The sequence below is a fragment of the Gorilla gorilla genome, chromosome 4 (genome assembly GCF_029281585.2).
Source record: "Gorilla gorilla gorilla isolate KB3781 chromosome 4, NHGRI_mGorGor1-v2.1_pri, whole genome shotgun sequence".
Taxonomy (NCBI): domain Eukaryota; kingdom Metazoa; phylum Chordata; class Mammalia; order Primates; family Hominidae; genus Gorilla; species Gorilla gorilla.
In genome coordinates, this window is record NC_073228.2 from 144,365,661 (window position 1) to 144,388,737 (window position 23,077).

General features: G+C 40.3%; 1 protein-coding gene and 1 non-coding gene across 36 annotated transcripts in view; one reads left to right on the plus strand and one right to left on the minus strand.

Moving 5' to 3' along the window:
- Positions 1 to 23,077, plus strand: part of ANKHD1 (ankyrin repeat and KH domain containing 1) — a 142,026-nt gene that overhangs the window by 106,438 nt on the left and 12,511 nt on the right. For 32 of the 35 annotated variants that reach the window (XM_004042623.5, XM_019026950.3, XM_055389182.2 and 29 more), the window contains 6 exons: positions 10,013 to 10,187; positions 11,956 to 12,403; positions 12,892 to 13,038; positions 13,839 to 13,988; positions 14,159 to 15,771; positions 21,334 to 21,510. In XM_004042623.5, the coding sequence (XP_004042671.2) occupies positions 10,013 to 10,187; positions 11,956 to 12,403; positions 12,892 to 13,038; positions 13,839 to 13,988; positions 14,159 to 15,771; positions 21,334 to 21,510 (2,710 nt within the window). The remainder of the gene's footprint in view (positions 1 to 10,012; positions 10,188 to 11,955; positions 12,404 to 12,891; positions 13,039 to 13,838; positions 13,989 to 14,158; positions 15,772 to 21,333; positions 21,511 to 23,077) is intronic. The other 3 variants (XM_019026955.3, XM_063706812.1, XM_019026960.3) reach the window with 1 other exon arrangement.
- LOC115934839 (small nucleolar RNA SNORD45) lies at positions 13,317 to 13,393 on the minus strand. Its single transcript, XR_004070581.1, has one exon. It is a non-coding gene; the product is annotated as a small nucleolar RNA SNORD45 (small nucleolar RNA).

A 23,077-nucleotide genomic window follows, 5' to 3' on the forward strand; every position in this document is an offset into this window, starting at 1 on the left:
CTTCGGGAGGCCAAGGCGGGTGGATTACCTGAGGTCAGGAGTTCAAGACCAGCCTTGCTAACAAGGTGAAACCCTGTCTCTACTAAAAATACAAAAATTAGCCAGGCGTGGTGGCACACCCCTGTAATCCCAGCTACTCGGGAGGCTGAGGCAGGAGAATTGCTTGAGCCCGGGAGGCAGAGGTTGCAGTGAGTCGAGATCGTGCCACTGCACTCCAGCCTGGCTGACAGAGCGAGACTGTCTCAAAAAAAAAAAAAAAAAAAAGAAAGAAATTATTGAGGATGGGCGTGGTGGCTCACACCTGTAATCCCAGCACTTTGGGAGGCTGAGCCTAGGAGTTTGAGATCAGTTTGGTCAACATAGAGAGGATGGCCTGAGCCCAGAAGGCAGAGGTTGCAGTGAGCTGTGATTGTGCCACTGCACTCTAGCCTGGGTGACAGAGTGAGACCCCATCTCAGACAAAAAGAAAATCTGCTAGAATAAACTTGTCGCCTATATGACCAATATTCTTAACAATATATGATTCAAAGGAAATAGGTAATAGATTCTTGAACCACCATCAATTTTTTATTCTGACCTGTCATTCAAAAAAATATATTTTGAGCCCAAATATAAGGGAAGGACTAGATTTTGAGCAAGATCCCAATTTACGGCTGGGTGCAGTAGCTCACACCTGTAATCCCAGCATTTTGGGGGGCCTAGGCTAGAGGATGGCTTGAGCTCAGGAGTTCGAGACCAGGCTGGGCAACATAGTGAGACCTTGCCTCTACTAAAAGTTTAAAAAATTCACCGGGCATGGTGATGCACACCTGTAGTCCCAGCTACTCAGGAGGCTGAAGCGAGAGGATCTCTTGGGCCTGGGAGGTTGAGGCTGCAATGAGCTATGATTATGCCACTGCACTCCAGCCTGGGTGACAGAGCAAGACCCTGTCTCAAAAAAAAAAAAAGGTCCTGTCTGGGCGCAGTAGCTCATGCCTGTAATCCCAGCACTTTGGGAGGCCGAGGCGGGCAGATCACCTGAGGTTAAGAGTTTGAGACCAGCCTGGCCGACATGGAGAAACCCCGTCTCTGCTAAAACTACAAATATTAGCTGGGTGTGGTAGCGCATGCCTGTAGCCCCAGCTACTTAGGAGGCTGAGGCAGGAGAATTGTTTGAACCCGGGAGACAGAAGTTGCAGTGAGCTGAGATCATGCCACTACACTCTAGCCTGGGTGACAGAGCTAGATTCTGTCCCAAAAAAAAAAAAAAAAAATCCCATTTTACCAAATGACATCATTACTGCCTAAGTGGTTTTAACATTGGTCTGTGAAGAAATTTAGTAAAGCATTGGAAATCATTTGTTTATTGTTAAGATCTGGGTTACAAGTGGTTTATTAGATTCCCAATTAAAGACTATCCAGAAAAAAGACGGGAGGAGCCAAGATGGCCGAATAGGAGCAGCTCTGGTCTACAGCTCCCAACATGAGCGACGCAGAAGACAGGTGATTTCTGCATTTCCATCTGAGCTTTGAAGAGAGCAGTGGTTCTCCCAGCACGCAGCTGGAGATCTGAGAACGGGCAGACTGCCTCCTCAAGTGGGTCCCTGACCCCTGACCCCTAAGCAGCCTAACTGGGGGGCACCCCCCAGCAGGGGCAGACTGACACCTCACACGGCCAGGTACTTCAACAGACCTGCAGCTGAGGGTCCTGTCTGTTAGAAGGAAAACTAACAAACAGAAAGGACATCCACACCAAAAACCCATCTGTACATCACCATCATCAAAGACCAAAAGTAGATAAAACCACAAAGATGGGGAAAAAACAGAGCAGAAAAACTGGAAACTCTAAAAAGCAGAGCACCTCTCCTCCTCCAAAGGAACACAGTTCCTCATCAGCAACGGAACAAAGCTGGACGGAGAATGACTTTAACGAGCTGAGAGAGGAAGGCCTCAGACGATCAAATTACTCTGAGCTTACGGGAGGAAATTCAAACCAAAGGCAAAGAAGTTGAAAACTTTGAAAAAAATTAGAAGATTGTATAACTAGAATAACCAATACAGAGAAGTGCTTAAAGGAGCTGATGGAGCTGAAAACCAAGGCTTGAGAACTACGTGAAGAATGCAGAAGCCTCAGGAGCCGATGCGATCAACTGGAAGAAAGGGTATCAGCGATGGAAGATGAAATGAATGAAATGAAGCGAGAAGGGAAGTTTAGACAAAAAAGAATAAAAAGAAACAAGCAAAGCCTCCAAGAAATATGGGACTATGTGAAAAGACCAAATCTACGTCTGATTGGTGTACCTGAAAGTGACGGGGAGAATGGAACCAAGTTGGAAAACACTCTGCAGGATATTATCCAGGAGAACTTCCCCAATCTAGCAAGGCAGGCCAACATTCCGATTCAGGAAATACAGAGAACGCCACAAAGATACTCCTCGAGAAGAGCGACTCCAAGACACATAATTGTCAGATTCACCAAAGTTGAAATGAAGGAAAAAATGTTAAGGGCAGCCAGAGAGAAAGGTCGGGTTACCCTCAAAGGGAAGCCCATCAGACTAACAGCAGATCTCTCGGCAGAAACTCTACAAGCCAGAAGAGAGTGGGGGCCAATATTCAACATTCTTAAAGAAAAGAATTTTCAACCCAGAATTTCATATCCAGCCAAACTAAGCTTCGTAAGTGAAGGAGAAATAAAATACTTTACAGAGAAGCAAATGCTGAGAGATTTTGTCACCACCAGTCCTGCCCTAAAAGAGCTCCTGAAGGAAGCGCTAAACATGGAAAGGAACAACCAGTACCAGCCACTGCAAAATCATGCCAAAATGTAAAGACCATCAAGACTAGGAAGAAACTGCATCAACTAACGAGCAAAATAACCAGCTAACATCATAATGACAGGATCAAATTCACACATAACAATATTAACTTTAAATGTAAACGGATTAAATGCTCCAATTAAAAGACACAGACTGGCAAATTGGATAAAGAGTCAAGACCCATCAGTGTGCTGTATTCAGGAAACCCATCTCACGTGCAGAGACACACATAGGCTCAAAATAAAAGGATGGAGGAAGATCTACCAAGCAAATGGAAAACAAAAAAAGGCAGGGGTTGCAATCCTAGCCTCTGATAAAACAGACTTTAAACCAACAAAGATCAAAAGAGACAAAGAAGGCCATTACATAATGGTAAAGGGATCAATTCAGCAAGAAGAGCTAACTATCCTAAATATATATGCACCCAATACAGGAGCACCCAGATTCATAAAGCAAGTCCTGAGTGACCTACAAAGAGACTTAGACTCCCACACATTAATAATGGGAGACTTTAACACCCCACTGTCAACATTAGACAGATCAACGAGACAGAAAGTCAGCAAGGATACCCAGGAATTGATACCCAGGTCTGCACCAAGCAGACCTAATAGACATCTACAGAACCCTCCACCCCAAATCAACAGAATATACATTCTTCTCAGCACCACACCACACCTATTCCAAAATTGACCACATACTTGGAAGTAAAGCTCTCCTCAGCAAGTGTAAAAGAACAGAAATTATAACAAACTATCTCTCAGACCACAGTGCAATCAAACTAGAACTCAGGATTAAGAATCTCACTCAAAACCGCTCAACTACATGGAAACTGAACAACCTGCTCCTGAATGACTACTGGGTACATAACGAAATGAAGGCAGAAATAAAGATGTTCTTTGAAACCAACGAGAACAAGGACACAACATACCAGAATCTCTGGTACGCATTCAAAGCAGTGTGTAGGAAATTTATAGCACTAAATGCCCACAAGAGAAAGCAGGAAAGATCTAAAATTGACACCCTAACATCACAATTAAAAGAACTAGAAAAGCAAGAGCAAACACATTCAAAAGCTAGCAGAAGGCAAGAAATAACTAAAATCAGAGCAGAACTGAAGGAAATAGAGACACAAAAAAAACCCTTCAAAAAATTAACGAATCCAGGAGCTGGGTTTTTGAAAGGATCAACAAAATTGGTAGACCACTAGCAAGACTAATAAAGAAAAAAAGAAGAATCAAATAGATGCAATAAAAAATGATAAAGGGGATATCACCACTGATCCTACAGAAATACAAACTACCATCAGAGAATACTACAAATACCTCTATGCAAATAAACTAGAAAATCTAGAAGAAATGGATAAATTCCTCGACACATACACTCTCCCAAGACTAAACCAGGAAGAAGTTGAACCTCTGAATAGACCAAGAACAGGATCTGAAATTGTGGCAATAATCAATAGCTTACCAACCAAAAAGAGTCCAGGACCAGATGGATTCACAGCCGAATTCTACCAGAGGTACAAGGAGGAGCTGGTACCATTCCTTCTGAAACTATTCCAATCAATAGAAAAAGAGGGAATCCTCCCTAACTCATTTTATGAGGCCAGCATCATCCTGATACCAAAGCCGGGCAGAGACACAACCAAAAAAGAGAATTTTAGACCAATATCCTTGATGAACATTGATGCAAAAATCCTCAATAAAATACTGGCAAACCAAATCCAGCAGCACATCAAAAAGCTTATCCACCATGATCAAGTGGGCTTCATCCCTGGGATGCAAGGCTGGTTCAATATACGCAAATCAATAAAAGTAATCCAGCATATAAACAGAACCAAAGACAAAACCACATGATTATCTCAATAGATGCAGAAAAGGCCTTTGACAAAATTCAACAACCCTTCATGCTAAAAACTCAATAAATTAGGTATTGATGGGACGTATCTCAAAATAATAAGAGCTATCTATGACAAACCCACAGCCAATATCATACTGAATGGGCAAAAACTGGAAGCATTCCCTTTGAAAACTGGCACAAGACAGGGATGCCCTTTCTCACCACTCTTATTCAACGTAGTGTTGGAAGTTCTGGCCAGGGCAATTAGGCAGGAGAAGGAAATAAAGGGTATTCAATTAGGAAAAGAGGAAGTCAAATTGTCCCTGTTTGCAGACGACATGATTGTATATCTAGAAAACCCCATTGTCTCAGCCCAAAATCTCCTTAAGCTGATAAGCAACTTCAGCAAAGTTTCAGGATACAAAATCAATGTACAAAAATCACAAGCATTCTTATACACCAACAACAGACAGAGAGCCAAATCATGAGTGAACTCCCATTCACAATTGCTTCAAAGAGAATAAAATACCTAGGAATCCAACTTACAAGGGATGTGAAGGACCTCTTCAAGGAGAACTACAAACCACTGCTCAATGAAATAAAAGAGGATACAAACAAATGGAAGAACATTCCATGCTCATGGGTAGGAAGAATCAGTATCGTGAAAATGGCCATACTGCCCAAGGTAATTTACAGATTCAATGCCATCCCCATCAAGCTACCAATGACTTTCTTCACAGAATTGGAAAAAACTACTTTAAAGTTCATATGGCACCAAAAAAGAGCCCACATCGCCAAGTCAATCCTAAGCCAAAAGAACAAAGCTGGAGGCATCACACTACCTGACTTCAAACTATACTACAAGGCTACAGTAACCAAAACAGCATGGTACTGGTACCAAAACAGAGATATAGATCAGTGGAACAGAACAGAGCCCTCAGAAATAACGCCGCATGTCTACAACTATCTGATCTTTGACAAACCTGAGAAAAACAAGCAATGGGGAAAGGATTCCCTATTTAATACATGGTGCTGGGAAAACTGGCTATCCATATGTAGAAAGCTGAAACTGGATCCCTTCCTTACACCTTATACAAAAATCAATTCAAGATGGATTAAAGACTTAAATGTTAGACCTAAAACCATAAAAACCCTAGAAGAAAACCTAGGCATTACCATTCAGGACATAGGCATGGGCAAGGACTTCATGTCTAAAACACCAAAAGCAATGGCAACAAAAGCCAAAATTGACAAATGGGATCTAATTAAACTAAAGAGCTTCTGCACAGCAAAAGAAACTACCATCAGAGTGAACAGGCAACCTACAAAATGGGAGAAAATTTTCGCAACCTACTCATCTGACAAAGGGCTAATATCCAGAATCTACAATGAACTCAAACAAATTTACAAGAAAAAAACAACCCCATCAAAAAGTGGGCAAAGGACATGAACAGACACTTCTCAAAAGAAGACATTTATGCAGCCAAAAAACACATGAAAAAATGCTCACCATCACTGGCCATCAGAGAAACGCAAATCAAAACCACAGTGAGATACCATCTCACACCAGTTAGAATGGCGATCATTAAAAAGTCAGGAAACAACAGGTGCTGGAGAGGATGTGGAGATTTAGGAATACTTTTACACTGTTGGTGGGACTCTAAACTAGTTCAACCATTGTGGAAGTCAGTGTGGCGATTCCTCAGGGATCTAGAACTAGAAATACCATTTGACCCAGCAATCCCATTACTGGGTATATACCCAAAGGACTATAAATCATGCTACTATAAAGACACATGCACACGTGTGTTTATTGCGGCATTATTCACAATAGCAAAGACTTGGAACCAACCCAAATGTCCAGCAATGATAGACTGGATTAAGAAAATGTGGCACATATACGCCATGGAATACTATGCAGCCATAAAAAATGATGAGTTCATGTCCTTTGTGGGGACATGGATGAAACTGGAAATCATCATTCTCAGTAAACTATTGCAAGAACAAAAAACCAAACACCGCATATTCTCACTCATAGGTGGGAATTGAACAATGAGAACACATGGACACAGGAAGGGGAACATCACACTCTGGGGACTGTTGTGGGGTGGGGAGAGGGGGGAGGGATAGCATTAGGAGATACACCTAATGCTAGATGACGAGCTAGTGGGTGCAGCGCACCAGCATGGCACATGTATACATATGTAACTAACTGCACATTGTGCACATGTACCCTAAAACTTAAAGTATAAAAAAAAAAAAAAGACTATCCAGTATCCTAGGATGTGTGCTGTAATGGAAAAATTAAAATAAACAAACTAAAACATTGCCTTTCTGAGGCTCAGTCTGCTTACCTGGAAAATGAGAGTGTTGATACTGAGTTTGGAAATTATATTAAAAGAAAAAATGTCATGATCAAGTAGAGTTATTCTAGGAATGCAAGAGATAGCTTAACATAAAAGTATTTTGTTGCTAATTAAAGGAAGAGAAAAAGTATGATTATTGAGAGATGCTAAAATTTTGACAGCAAATTTTGGTTTAAAGAAACTTTGTAAGCTAAAGAGAGAAGAAAAGTTTGCTTACAATCATTGAGGAGAAAAAAAGATAACTTATCCATAATAAAAAATGATCATGTGAATAGGCAATTCACAGAAAAAGAAATACAAGCTGGGCATGTGTGGTGGCTCATGCCTGTAATCCCAGCACTTTGGGAGGCTGAGGCAGGAGGATCACTTGAGACCAGCAGTTCAAGACCAGCCTGGGCAACATAGTGGGACCCTGTCTCTACTTAAAAAAATAAATTAAAATAAATTCTATAAATAGGAAAGAATCATTTTTGTAATAGCTTCTTGTCAGGATTTTTACAGTGAAATTTATCAGTCTTTTGTAAAGATCATGATAGGTGCATTTTAGGCACATAAATAGATGCCACATAAATGTTTTTTTAAAATAGCATCAGTGAAATTCACTCCACAAACCATACAATTTACCCATGTAAAGTTACATAATTCACAGTTGGGCACAGTGGCTCATGCCTGTAATCCTAGCACTTTGGGAGGCTGAAGTGGGCAGGTCACCTGAGGTCAGGAGTTCGAGACCAGCCTGGCTAACATGGTAAAACCCCTTCTCTACTAAAAGTACAAAAATTAGTCAGGCATGGTGGCACACGCCTGTAATCCCAGCTACCTGGGAGGCTGAGGCAGGAGAATTGCAGGAACCCGACAGGCAGAGGCTGCAGTAAGCCAACATCATTCCACTGCACTCCAGCCTGGGTGACAGAGCAAGACTCTGTCTCAAAATAAAATAAATAAAGTTATGTAATTCAGTGGTGTTTAGTATATTCACAGAATTGTACATTTATCAGCACAATTTTGGAACATTATGACTGTCATAAAAAGAAACCCTGCACTCCATAGCTATCATATTCCCATTCCCCCGCTGCAATCCCTGTGTCCTAGGTAACTGCTAATCTACTTTCTGTCTCTATAGATTTGTCAATTGTGGACTTTTCACATAAATGGAATCATACAATATTTGGTCTTTTGTGACTGGCTTTTTCACTTAGTGAAATGTTTTCAAAATTCATCCATGTTATAGCCAAAATCAGTACTTTATTTCTTTTTATTGCCAAATACAAAAACAATTCTATTCTGTAGACCACATTTTGTTTATCTGTTTATCAGTTAATGGTCATTGGGTTGCTTCCACTTCTTGGCAATTATAAATAATGCTCAATGATTGTAAGCAACCTTTTCTTCTCTCTTTAGCTTACGTTTTTTTAAACTAAAATTTGCTATCAAAATTTTAGCATCTCAATAATCATACTTTTTCTCTTTAATTATCAACAAAATATTTTCATGTTAAGCTATCTCTTGCATTCCTAGAATAACTCTACTTGATCATGATGTTTTTTCTTTTAATAATGCAATTATAAATAAGTATACAGTTTTTGTATGAAAATGTTTTTATTTCTCTGGAGCATGTACCTATGGATGGAATTACTAAATCATATGCTACTTCTGTGTTTAACTATTTGAAGGATTGAAGGAGTGCCAGATTGTTTTCCAAAGTGGCTGTACCATTTTACATTCCTACCTGCAGTGTATGAAGGTTTCAATTTCTCCACATCCTCACCAATATTATTATCTGTCTTTCTGATTGTAGCCATCCTAGTGGGTGTGAAGTGGATATCTTGTGACTTGGATTTGATTTTCCCTGATGGCTAATGATATTGAACATCTATCTTTCTCTGTGCTTATTGGTCATTTGTATATTTTCTTTGGAGAAATGTCTATTCAGATCCTTTTTCTATTTTTAAAAAATAGCTTTATTGAGGTATATTTGACAAATAAAAATTTGTGTATATTTAAAATGTATAACTTGGTTTTTTTTTAATTAATTTTTTTCTTTTTCCTTTTTTTTTTTTTTTTAAAGAGACAGGGTTTTACTCTGTTGCCAAGGCTGAGTGCAGTGGCATGATTATAGCTCACTAGAGCCTCAAACTCCTGGGCACATGCAATCCTCCTGCCTCCCAAGTAACTGGGACTACAAGGCATAGGTCACCATGCCTGGCTAATTTTCTTATTTTTTTACAGAGATGGGATCTTGCTATATTGCCCAGGCTGGTCTCAAACTCCTGGGCTCAAACTCCTGGGCTCAAGCAATCTTTCCTCCTCAGTCTCCCAAAGTGCTTGTATTACAGGCGTGAGCCACCATGCCCAGCCTGCATATAACTTGATGTTTTCATAATCTGTTTTTTAAATGGACTGTCTTTTCATTCGTGAGTTGTAAGATTTTTTTTATATATTATAGATACAAGTCCCTTACCAGTTGTATGATTTGCAAAAATATTTTTCCCATTTTATAGGTTGACTGTTTACTTTTTTTTTTTTTGAGACAGTCTCACTCTGTCACCCAGGCTGGAGTGCGGTGCCGTGATCTCGGCTCATTGCAACCTCTGCCTCCCAGGTTCAAGTGATTGTTCTGCCTCAGCCTCTCTAGTAGCTGAGACTGCAAGTCCGTGCCACCACACCCAGCTAATTTTTGTATTTTTAGTTGAGATGAGGTTTCGCCATGTTGGCTACATTAGTCTCGAACTCCTGACCTCAGGTGATCCACCGACCTCGGCCTCTCAAAGTGCTGGGATTACAGATGTGAGCCACCATGCCCAGCTGATTTTTTACTTTCTTGATGATTCCTTTGAAGTACAAAAGTTTTTAATTTTGATGGTGTCCAGTTTATTTTTTGTTGTTGGCATTTATAAATGTGTTTTGAGAGTAACATCCATGGAAATCCCTGTGTATCATAAAAATATCATTTCATTCTTTATTTTACATTACTGCCTTATTGGTAAAATTATATACCTGCTTTATTTCCAGTCAAGAGAAGAGAGCAGAAAGCAGGCTCTTGCTGCTAAAAGAGAAAAAAGAAAAGAAAAGAGAAAAAAGAAAAAAGAGGAACAGAAAAGGAAACAGGAAGAAGATGAAGAAAACAAACCTAAGGAGAATTCGGAACTACCAGAGGATGAAGATGAAGAGGAGAATGATGAAGATGGTGAGAAACAAACCATCTGAATTAACGATAAAATTCTCCTTTATCAACTTCATTTTGAGTGCTCTTTGCTCTAGTTAACTCTAGTTAAACATTTGATTACTTTATTAATCTGAAGTGGACAATGACTTTTATAGTAAATATTTGTAAGTGTTTTGCATTGTAAATTAATGCAGAGAAACGAGGGAAAACAAGCGCATAATTTGAATAAATTCAGTTGTAATTTAAGTCACCTTGTAAAACACTGCATATATACTAAAAGCAATACAGTAAGAAGTTTGCCACTTTTTTTTGAGATTCTTCTCTAACTCTTCCTCTCCTGATTAGAAGTAAAGTTTCTCAGTTTACTTTTAGCTGAGATTCAGGCTCAAGGATATAGAGGCCTGAAATGTCAGTAGAGATGGGTTTAGTACTCTCAAAGAGTTATTTATTGTACTGTCTGGCAGTGCTTGTAGTAGGCAAATAATTTTGTTCTACTTGGATTCTAATTCTAAAATACTATTTGAAAAATGTCCTAAATTCAAACTATATTGTGGTTTGGGTTCATGAGACTAGAATTAAGAATATTAAGAATATTGGGCCGGGTGCAATGGCTCACACCTGTAATCCCAGCACTTTGGGAGGCTGAGAGCGGATCACGAGGTCAGGAGTTTGAGACCAGCCTGACCAATATGGTGAAACCCCGTCTCTACTTAAAAAAAAAAAAAAAAAAAATACAAAATTAGCCTGGGATTACAGGCGTGGTGGCACATGCGTCTAATCCCACCTACTCAGGAGGCTGAGGCAGGAGAATTGCTTGAACCTGGGAGGCGGAGGTGGTGAGCCGAGTTCACGCCATTGCACTCCAGCCTGGATGACAGGAGCAAAACTCTGTCTCAAAAAAAAAATAAAAAGAAAAAAAAGAATATTAAGAATGTTGCTAGTATATGTGTCCTATACCACCTTAGACAAGAAAATATAATATTTTATATTTGTTCTAACAACAAATAATAGTAAATATTTATTAGGCTAACAAGAGCAAAGATTTTTTTTGTGTGTTTTTTTGAGATGAGGTCTCCCTCTGCCACCCAGGCTGGAGTGCAGTGGTGCAATCTCGGCTCACTGCAACCTCTGCCCCCCAGGTTCAGGTGATCCGCCCACCCTAGCCTCCCAAGTAGCGGGGACCACAGGTATGCACCACCATCCCCAGCTAATTTTTGTATTTTTTGTAGAGACAAGATTTCACCATGTTGCCCAGGAGATCTTGAACTCCTGAGCTCAAGTAATCAATCCACCTGCCTTGGCCTCCCACAGTGCTGAAATTACAGGCATGAGCCACTGCACCTGGCCACAGTAAAAGATTTCTTTATTTCAGCTGGGCGCAGTGGCTCACACCTGTAATCCCAGCACTTTGGGAGGCCGAGGCGGGTGGATCATGAGGTCAGGAGTTTGAGATCAGCTTGGCCAACATGGTGAAACCCTGTCTCTACTAAAAGTACAAAAATTAGCCGGGCATGGTGGCACATGCCTGTAGTCCCAGCTACCCAGGAGGCAGAGGTTGCAGTGAGCAAATATCGCACCACTGCATTCCAGCCTGGGCGACAGAGCAAGACTCCGTCTCAAAAAAAAAAAAAAAAAAAAAAAAAGATTTCTTTATTTCTTAGTGAATACTGGTGAAAGGAAAATATGATTGTAAAACACTGAATTATTATCAATTATCAAATATATTCTGTCAGAATTTGTTTTGAGATCTGTGACTCAGTATGATTTTTATTCTTTTTAACAATTTCAGTGGAGCAAGAAGTTCCCATAGAACCTCCTAGTGCAACCACCACCACTACGATTGGAATCTCTGCAACATCTGCAACATTCACAAATGTGTTTGGGAAAAAAAGGGCCAATGTGGTGACAACTCCCAGCACCAATCGGAAAAATAAGAAGAACAAAACAAAAGAAACCCCTCCTACAGCACATTTAATTTTACCAGAACAACATATGTCTTTAGCCCAACAAAAGGCAGATAAAAATAAAATAAATGGAGAACCTAGAGGTGGTGGTGCAGGTGGGAATAGTGATTCAGATAACTTGGACAGCACAGACTGCAACAGTGAGAGTAGCAGTGGTGGTAAAAGCCAAGAGTTAAATTTTGTGATGGATGTGAATTCCTCTAAATACCCCTCACTGCTCCTTCATTCCCAAGAAGAAAAGACAAGTACTGCTACTTCCAAAACTCAGACACGGTAAATTTTTCTGATTTGTTAATTCTACCTGCACCTTTCCTTCTTCATGCCTGGCACAAGAATTTGAAGTATATTAATCCAAGTACAAGTTGTGTTAAACAATTGAAGTCTACCACATTATGTATCTTCAATATTCAAAACTGAAATTCACCCATGTCCTCTTTATCATTTGCTAGTTAGGAAATGAGATTATTAGAAATTTTTATAGGATTCATAGTCTGAAGTTGAAAATATTTGCATGCTTTGATTTTATCTAACTATGTCATTTTTATTGATTATAGTCTAATTTTTGGCATCTGAATCCATTTTAATACTAAAATAAATGATGGGTTCTTTGCTCTATTTCTGTTTTTCTGACTCATTGATTATTTGATGTGCCAACGTTTAATACGAATATTTCAGCGTAACTCTGGCTATAAAGGAATAGTCTCTTGAGTTTCTATCTTAAAACTTATCTTTTATTGTACTTGCTATTTGTCTCTTCTTAGACTTGAAGGTGAAGTGACTCCTAATTCCTTGTCAACCAGCTACAAGACAGTGTCATTGCCATTAAGCTCTCCGAACATAAAGCTGAATCTCACTAGCCCTAAAAGGGGTCAGAAAAGAGAAGAAGGGTGGAAAGAAGTTGTACGAAGGTAAATAGAATTAGTTCCATCTTTTTAGCTTTCATATATTTTCCCTTTCTCATGTGAGATGGCTACCTAGTTAATTAATGAATAATTTGAATGTGGTTATTATTTTAAACTGCATTGCCACACTAAATCCAGAATATGCTAAAGCAAAATTAGAAGCAGTATGTAAATTTTGCATGCATATTTTATATGACACAAGAAATTTTGGCTTTTTTTGGATAACCTCAGTTGCTTTTTATGTAGTTCAAATGTAAAGGCTTTCTCTTGCTTTTTTTCTTTCTCATGTCTCAGTAATTCTAGAACTAAAGTACTAATAATCAACTTTAGATTCAGAATACATGTCAGCTCATCATTGACCTGAGGCTTTATTTTTTATTGCTAAGTATGAGCTGTTGATACTGGTTTAAAATGAATATGCTAGCATAGTTATTCTGTGTGGATTTTAATAATATGGTATTCATTATTTTAACAGGGTCATTGCAGTTTAGTTGATGTGTAATATTTTGGGCAGATTTGAATGCTTATATTGTGAGTGATTTAAATATAATTTTTGTTTTCAATGGCAGTGTAATTTTTAAAATTAGGTTCTCTGAAACTGCAGAGGCAATGTAATTTTTAACTTTACTAAATTCAATTCAATATTACAAGAGATCAGTTTCTAAAATAAAAACTTTTAATAATTTCCTCTTTAGCATTTAAGAAATGTTATTCTTCAAAATGTCCACGAACATACTTACTAAGACATCTTTTTTAATAAAGAGACATTTAATTTCATAAGCTCATGTGTATTCTTCATTTTATAGGTCAAAGAAATTGTCTGTTCCAGCCTCAGTGGTGTCCAGGATAATGGGAAGAGGAGGATGCAACATCACTGCAATACAGGATGTTACTGGTGCCCATATTGATGTGGATAAACAAAAAGATAAGAATGGCGAGAGAATGATCACAATAAGGTAATTGTGCAAAATGTATACTGCTAGTTCTGAGTAGAAATTATAAGAAGCATACCTTTGTTAGGTATGGTATAATTAAGAACTTTATTTGATGGTTAAGATTACCTTTTTTTTTTTTTTTTTTTTTTTTAATGTTTTTGGTCTTGTTTCTGTTTTTTTTTTCCCCTCAGGGGTGGCACAGAATCAACAAGATATGCAGTTCAACTAATCAATGCACTCATTCAAGATCCTGCTAAGGAACTGGAAGACTTGATTCCTAAAAATCATATCAGAACACCTGCCAGCACCAAATCAATTCATGCTAACTTCTCATCTGGAGTAGGTACCACAGCAGCTTCCAGTAAAAATGCATTTCCTTTGGGTGCTCCAACTCTTGTAACTTCACAGGCAACAACGTTATCTACGTTCCAGCCCACTAATAAACTTAATAAGAATGTTCCAACAAATGTACGTTCTTCTTTCCCAGTTTCTCTACCCTTAGCTTATCCTCACCCTCATTTTGCCCTGCTGGCTGCTCAAACTATGCAACAGATTCGGCATCCTCGCTTACCCATGGCCCAGTTTGGAGGAACCTTCTCACCTTCTCCTAATACATGGGGACCATTCCCAGTGAGACCTGTGAATCCTGGCAACACAAATAGCTCTCCAAAGCATAATAACACAAGCCGTCTACCTAACCAGAACGGGACTGTTTTACCCTCAGAGTCTGCTGGACTAGCTACTGCCAGTTGTCCTATCACTGTCTCTTCTGTAGTTGCTGCCAGTCAGCAACTGTGTGTCACTAATACCCGGACTCCTTCATCAGTCAGAAAGCAGTTGTTTGCCTGTGTGCCTAAGACGAGTCCTCCAGCAACAGTGATTTCTTCTGTGACAAGCACTTGTAGTTCCCTGCCTTCTGTCTCCTCTGCACCTATCACTAGCGGGCAAGCTCCCACCACATTTCTACCTGCAAGTACTTCACAAGCACAGCTTTCTTCACAAAAGATGGAGTCTTTCTCTGCTGTGCCACCCACCAAAGAGAAAGTGTCCACACAGGACCAGCCCATGGCAAACCTATGTACCCCATCTTCAACTGCAAACAGTTGCAGTAGCTCTGCCAGCAACACCCCGGGAGCTCCAGAAACTCACCCATCCAGTAGTCCCACTCCTACTTCCAGTAACACACAAGAGGAGGCACAGCCATCCAGTGTGTCTGATTTAAGTCCTATGTCAATGCCTTTTGCATCTAACTCAGAACCTGCTCCATTGACTTTGACATCACCCAGAATGGTTGCTGCTGATAATCAGGACACCAGTAATTTACCTCAGTTAGCTGTACCAGCACCTCGAGTTTCTCATCGAATGCAGCCCAGAGGTTCTTTTTACTCCATGGTACCAAATGCAACTATTCACCAGGATCCCCAGTCTATTTTTGTTACAAATCCAGTTACTTTAACACCACCTCAAGGCCCACCAGCTGCAGTGCAGCTTTCTTCAGCTGTGAACATTATGAATGGTTCTCAGATGCACATAAACCCAGCAAATAAGTCTTTGCCACCTACATTTGGCCCAGCCACACTTTTCAATCACTTCAGCAGTCTTTTTGATAGTAGTCAGGTGCCAGCTAACCAGGGCTGGGGAGATGGTCCACTGTCCTCACGAGTTGCTACAGATGCCTCTTTCACTGTTCAGTCAGCGTTCCTGGGTAACTCAGTGCTTGGACACTTGGAAAACATGCACCCTGATAACTCAAAGGCACCTGGCTTCAGACCACCTTCCCAGCGAGTTTCTACTAGTCCAGTTGGTAAGTTATTAACTATTGCTGCAGTTCAGTTTGGAGCTCCTATGGCCTAATCTCACCTTAAGTGGACAAAAAAAGTAGCAAGAGGTAAATCACTCACATATAATGAGCTGCTTTAGATTCTCTCTATGATCTTTCTGTCCCTCATAGTAAGGAAGTTATACCATAGTGTAAGTCCATTTTCTTGGAATTGGTGTCTATTCATATTAATAAAAAAAACTCCAGGGATGTTTCAAGGATTCCAAATTTACAGACTTAAAAAAAAATCATAGTGATTGTTTGCATTTCTTAGATTTAAAAAATTGAAGTTGCAAAGGTGTTTAGGCACAAGTTCATAATTTACATTGTTTAATAGTACTCTGTTGTTTATTTTAGGTATAGCTATTTGTTTTTTATGTATTTTATTTTTTATTTTTATTATTTTATTTTATTTTTTTGAGACAGGGTCTCACTCTATCACCCAGGCTGGAGTGCAGTGGCCCAGTCTCAGCTCACTGTAACCTCCACCTCCTAGGCTCAAGCATTTCTCGTGCCTCAGCTTCTCAAGTAGCTGGGACTACAGGCATGCGCCACCATGCCCGGCTAATTTTTTGTATTTTTAGTAGAGACGGGGTTTTGCTGTGTTACCCAGGCTGGTCTCGAACTCCTGTGCTCAGGCAATATCCGCCTGCCTTGGCCTTCTAAAATGCTAGGATTACAGGTGTGAGCCACCGTGCCCAGCCTAGATACAGCTATTTGAAGAGACCCAGTCATTTATAGGCTCTTAACTTTTGAAAGACCAATGTAGATTTAGCTATTGCTTCTTTGAAATTATAAATTAGCTGCCGAGGCATTATGATAAATATATAGACAGATTTGAGGTCAGTTTTGGCTTGGAGATATTTGGAGAACCAGAATCTATTTTCTATAGTTTAAGAGCCAAATTTTAGTCTAATCTGCACTGTTCTGAAAAACAAATTAAAAATGTGGCCGACCCAGAATATGGCACTATTGCCTCTTAGCATTTCTCTTCCAGTTGGAAAACTGCCCCATATTCCATGCTACTTTGTTGCTAATTATAAACTGACCTATGTTGTTTAAAATTATTTGTGAGTTATGAATATGGCATAGCCTTAGCTTTCATTTCAGATATGTTTCCATTTACTTGTCTTTTCAGGAAAACATAGCTGTTATATTGTATTTCAAATAGAAATAGAAGCCTGCATATGACTATCTATGGTTGAAAATATTCTCTAAATTTTTTCCATTCCTCTCTGTAAATAGGCATCTATTACAACTTTTCATTTGGGGAAAGTAATATAGACTTTGAGAAGCCCCAGGGTGAAAGAAGAGCTCATTGCCAGTACCCAGGATGTGATAGGAAGCATTAATCCTTGACCTTCCTTCTAGGGCCTGGGATTAATAATCTTGGCCCCATTTCTTAACTGCTTGTATGGTTTCTTTTGTCGATGCTCTTTTCACGGATATAGTTTACTTTCCTAGTTTTCAGGTAAGAAGTAGTAATACCGACTGAGCGTGGTGGTTCATGCCTGTAATCCCAGCACTTTGGGAAGCTGAGGCGAGTGGTTTACATGAGGTCAGGAGTTTGAGACCAGCCTGGCCAACATGGTGAAACCCCATCTCTACTAAAAATATAAAAAATAGCCAGGCATGATGGTGCAGGTCTGTAGTCCCAGCTACTTGGGAGGCTGAGGCACAGGAATCACTTGAACCCAGAAGATGGAGGTTGCAGCAAGCCGAAATCATGCCACAGCACTCCAAGCCTGAACAAAAGAGCGAGACTGTCAGGAAAAAAAAAAAAAAGTAGTAATACTTAAGAAGATGGGAAAAGATAGAGAGAAACTGAAACCGTCATACATGGTAGGTAGGAATGTAAAATGGTACATCTGCTTTGGAAAAACAGTTTCACAGTTCCTCAGAAAGTTAGACGTAAGAGTGATCATATGATCCTGTTATTCTACTCCTAGGGAAGATATATGTCTATAGAAAAACTGGCACACCAATGTTCATAGCAACATTATTCATAATAGCCAAAATGTAGAAACAACCGAACATTCATTAACTGACAAGCAAATAAACAAAATGTGGTATATCTATAGAACGTAATATTTTGTATTTGGTATAAAAAGAAATAAAGGGCCGGGTGCAGTGGCTCACGCCTATAATCCCAGCACTTTGGGAGGCCGAGGTGGTTGGATCATGAGATCAGAAGTTCGAGACCAGCCTGGCCAACATGGTAAAACCCTGTCTCTACTAAAATACAAAACATTAGCTGGGTGTGGTGGTGCGCTCCTGTAGTCCCAGCTACTCAGGAGGCCGAGGCAGGGGAATCACTTGAACACAGGAGGTGGAGGTTGCAGTGAGCTGAGATCGCACCACTGCACTCCAGCCTGGTGACAGAGCGAGACTCTGTCTTAAAAAAAAAAAAAAAAGAAGTACTGATTCATGCTATAACATGGATGAACTTTGAAAACATTTTACTAAATGAAAGAAGCCAGTCACAAAAGACCAGATATTTATTTTATGATTCCATTTATGTGAAACATCCAGATTAGCAAATCCATAGAGACAGAAAGTAGATTAGTGGTTACCTAGGATGAAGGGGTGATTGGAGGGTGGGTGATAGCTTAGGGGTGCAGAATTTCTTTTTCTTTTTTTTCTTGAGACAGGGCCTCACTCTGTTGCCCAGGCTGGAGTGTAGTGGCGTGATCATGGCTCACTGCAGCCTCAACCTCCTGGGCTTCAAGCAGTTATTCTACCTTGGCATCCCAAAGAGATAGGATTGCGGGTGTGAGCCACCATGCCCAGCTTCAGAGTTTCTTTTTAGGATAACGGAAGTGTTCTAAAATTGATGTGGTCATGAATGCACAATTCTGTGAATATACAAAAAGCTACTGAATAGTATAACTTTAAATGAGTAAATTGTATGGTTTGTGAATTAAATCTCAGTAAAGCTATTAAAAAGTACATTTATGTGGCATCTACATTTAGGTCCCTAAAATGCACATCATGATCTTTAAAAGCTATCATGATTAGCTGGGCACGGTGGCTCATGACTGTGCTGGGAGGCTGAGTTGGGTGGATCACTTGAAGTCAGGAGTTCAAGACCAGCCTGGCCAACATGGGGAAACCCCCGTCTCTACCAAACATACCGAATTTAGCCAGGCATGGTGGTGGGTGCCTGTAATCCCAGCTACTCAGTAGGCTGAGGCAGGAGAATCGCTTGAACCTGGGAGGCAGAGGTTTCAGTGAGCTGAGATTGTGCCACTATACTCAGCCTGGGCAATAGAGCAAGACTCTGTCTCCAAAGAAAAAAAAAAAAAGCTATCATGATCTTTACAAAAGACTGACAGATTTCACTGTAAAAATATTGACAGTGGCCAGGTGTGGTGGCTCACACCTGTAATTTGAGTACTTTGGAAGGCCAAGTCAGGAGGATCACTTGAACCCAGGAGTTTGAGACCACCCTAGGCAGCATAGTGGGACCCTGTCTCGATAAAAAATAAATTTCAAAGTTAGCTCAGTGTGGGACCGGGCATGGTGGCTCACGCCTGTAATCCCAGCACTTTGGGAGGCCAAGGCGGGCAGATCACGAGGTCAGGAGATCGAGACCATCCTGGTTAACACGTGAAACCCCATCTCTACTAAAAATACAAAAAAATTAGCCACGCGTGGTCGCAGGCGCCTGTGGTCGCAGCTACTTGGGAGGCTGAGGCAGGAGAATGGCGTGAACCCGGGAGGCGGAGCTTGCAGTGAGCCGAGATCGCGCCACTGGACTCCAGCCTGGGCAACAGAGCGAGACTCCGTCTCAAAAAAAATAAATAAATAAAAATAAATTAGCTCAGTGTGGTGGTACACGCTTGTAGTCCCAGCTACTCAGCGGGGCTAGGCAGGAGGATTGCTTGAGCCCAGAGGTCGAGGCTGCAGTGAGCCATGATCACACCACTGCTGCACTCTAGCCTGAGTGAGAGAGCAAGACCCTGTCTCAAAAAAAAAAAAAACAAGAAGTTATTATAGAAATGATTCATTTCAATAAAAAAAGAAAGAAATGATTCATTTCCTACTTACAGACTTTTTAAAGCCACATTCAGTATTCTCACTACCTCTAGGTTTTGCTAACATCTACTTTGGTTAGCACTAGAAAATTTAATTTTTTTTGTCAGGAAAGCACAGTAATAAATTGCCTACTGTTGCCTACCACAATAATGAAAGTCTGAAATAAGTAGGAAATGCATTAAGTTACCCACATGTCAAGAGTAGGCAAATCTATAGAGACAGAAAGATTAGTGATTGCTTAGAAATGGAAATATGAGGCTGGGTGCCGTGGCTCACACCTGTAACCCCAGCACTTTGGGAGGCCGAGGCGGGTGGATCATGAGGTCAGGAGATCGAGACCATCCTGGCCAACATGGGGAAACCCCGTTTCTACTAAAAATACAAAAAATTAGCCGGGCGTGATGGCAGATGCCTGTAGTCCCAGCTACTTGGGAGGCTGAGGCAGAAGAATGGCATGAACCCGGGAGGCGGAGCTTGCAGTGAGCTGAGATCATGCCACTGCACTCCAGCCTGGGACACAGAGCCAGACTCCGTCTCAAAAAAAAAAAAAAAAAAGAAATGGAAATATGAGGGTGAGGACCCAGTGAATGACAGGTAATGAGTATGGAGTTTCTTTTAAGGGAGACAAAAATGTTCTAACATTGATTGTGGTGATGGTTGCACAATCCTGTGAGTATACTAAAATCCAATGAATTATATACTTTAAATGGGTGAATTATATGGTATGTGAATTACATCTCGAAGTCATTTTTTTTAAATGATGGGGAAATCAAAGTCTGAAAATAAGACCTGCTTAAAAGAAATTTTGACAGTCGATGTTGATATTAACTACTTTTTCCTGAAATAATAAACCATAATCCTTTTCCAGACCTTCATCCTCTTTTCCTAATACATTTTCCAGAGAAAGCAATGGAATTTGAGAAGATGGCTAAGTTCAGATTTATACAAACTAGATAGAAACTTTGATAATAGTTTGCAACTGTTGATATTTTCTATCAGATAGAATACTGAAATTATCCTCAGTAGTAGGCTTTTCCTCTTTGTGAGGAAGGAAACATTGGTAGATTTTGTTACTTATCTTCTATAGGAAATGACTATAGTTATACAGATGAAAAGCTGTACTTTGACTACAAAAGGGAATGCAGGAGTTATTGTTGGGTGCTACTTAGTTACAGCATACTCCATTTCATATCCCCTCCAGTTAAAAGCTTTGAGATTCATCTAGAACATTACTCCAGGTGACTGACACTCTTAAACATTGAGCCCATTTTCCTGTATCTAGTGCTGTTTGGCGATATTCTTCTGGACTGTAAGGAAAAAATGGATTTGGCCATACAGTATCACATAGATGGATTGTTTTTGCTGTGGTCTATGAAAATGAGCCACATGCTATCTTTTATTTATTTGTTTGGTTATTTTTACAGCTTATCTCACTTTGGTGGAAGTCTTCTTGGGCTTTCAATTTTAAAGTTTTAGCTAATTGGATGTCTTGGACCTGTTTTATTTCAGGGTTACCATCCATTGACCCATCAGGCAGCTCCCCATCTTCCTCTTCTGCTCCTCTGGCAAGTTTTTCCGGCATACCAGGAACAAGGGTTTTCCTGCAAGGGCCAGCTCCTGTTGGGACTCCTAGTTTCAGCAGACAACATTTTTCTCCCCATCCTTGGACAAGCGCCTCAAACTCATGTAGGAATCCTGGAGGAACTCTTCCCAAAGAGTTTTGAATAAGTTATTAAATCATTTATTTCAGTTACAACACCATGTTGTAACTTTAGTAAACTAAGTGGTATACAGATGCCCAAGGTTTGTTCTGTGGTCGTGTGAAAAAATTGTCAGTCATTTTTAGCATAGAAAACTTGAGAATTATTCTTTCAAGCCAAAAATGTTTTACAGTAGAACTTGGATCAAGAAAAGAGGTACTAGGCTGGGTGCAGTGGCTGACACCTGTAATCTCAGCACTTTGGGAGGCCTAGGCAAGAGGATCGCTTGAGCCCAGCAGTTGGAGACCAGCCTGGGCAACAGCAAGACCCTGTCTCTATTTAAAAAAAAAAAAAAAAAAAAGTACCACAAGTAGTTTTACAAAAGGACCCTTTGGAAGCAGTGTTGTAAAATTATTTCTTAAATCTGGAAAGAAGTTGAATTTTTGTATATGGTCAGTTTGGTGTATTTCTCATGTATTTTTACATTTTATGAAACTATTGCCTTTTATAAGTTAAAATATTCCTTTGTTCTATTGATTGATTGATTGATTGATTGATTGAGATAGAGTGTCTCGCTTTGTTGCCCTGGCTGGAGTGCAGTGGCACGATCTTGGTTCACTCCAACTTCTGCCTCCCAGGCTCAAGCGATTCTCCTGCCTCAGCCTCCCGAGCAGCTGGGATTACAGGTGCCCGCCACCACGCCTGGCTAATTTTTATATTTGTAGTAGAGACAGGGTTTCACCATGCTGGCCAGGCTGGTCTCAAACTCCTAACCTTGGGTGGTCCGCCTGCCTCAGCCTCCCAAAGTGCTGGGATTACAGGCGTGAGCCACCTGCCTGGCCCCTTTGTTCTATTTATTTCAATGTTTAGAACAGATGAAGTATGTGGAATTGAACAGAATTGGATTTTTATTTTATTTTAATGAGCATCATGAGGTAGTCAGTGAGTATTGGCTTTTTTGACAAGGAAAATTACCCAAATCACCCAAGAGTTCCATTAAGAAACATAGCTGTGAATCAAAATCGTATGCTTTGCTAACATTTGACCTTATTTCCTTATAGAAACAAAAAGGGCTGTAGAAAGGGAAAAAAGAAAAGACTAACAAGTATAGAGGGTCACCAGATGTTTTCTAGAAAATATGCTAGGTACTGTGCAAATATTGCCACATTTTAGTTAATTTTAAAATGTGGCTGGGCGTGGTGGCTCACGTCTGTAATCCCAGCACTTTGGGAGGCTGAGGCGGGCAGATCACCTGAGGTTGGGAGTTTGAGACCAGCCTGACCAACATGGAGAAACCCGTCTCTACTAAAAATACAAAATTACCAGGTGAGGTGGTGCATGCCTGTAATCCTAGCTACCCGGGAGGCTGAGGCAGGAGAATCGCTTGAACCCAGAAGGCAAAGGTTGCAGTGAGCCAAGATCACGCCATTGTACTCCAGCCTGGGCAACAAGAGCGGAATTCCGTCTCAAAATAAAAAAAAGTGACAATAATGTTTTGAGCAGATTATTTAGAGCTAGAATACAAACAAATGTGGCCTGCTTCCTTTCTAACA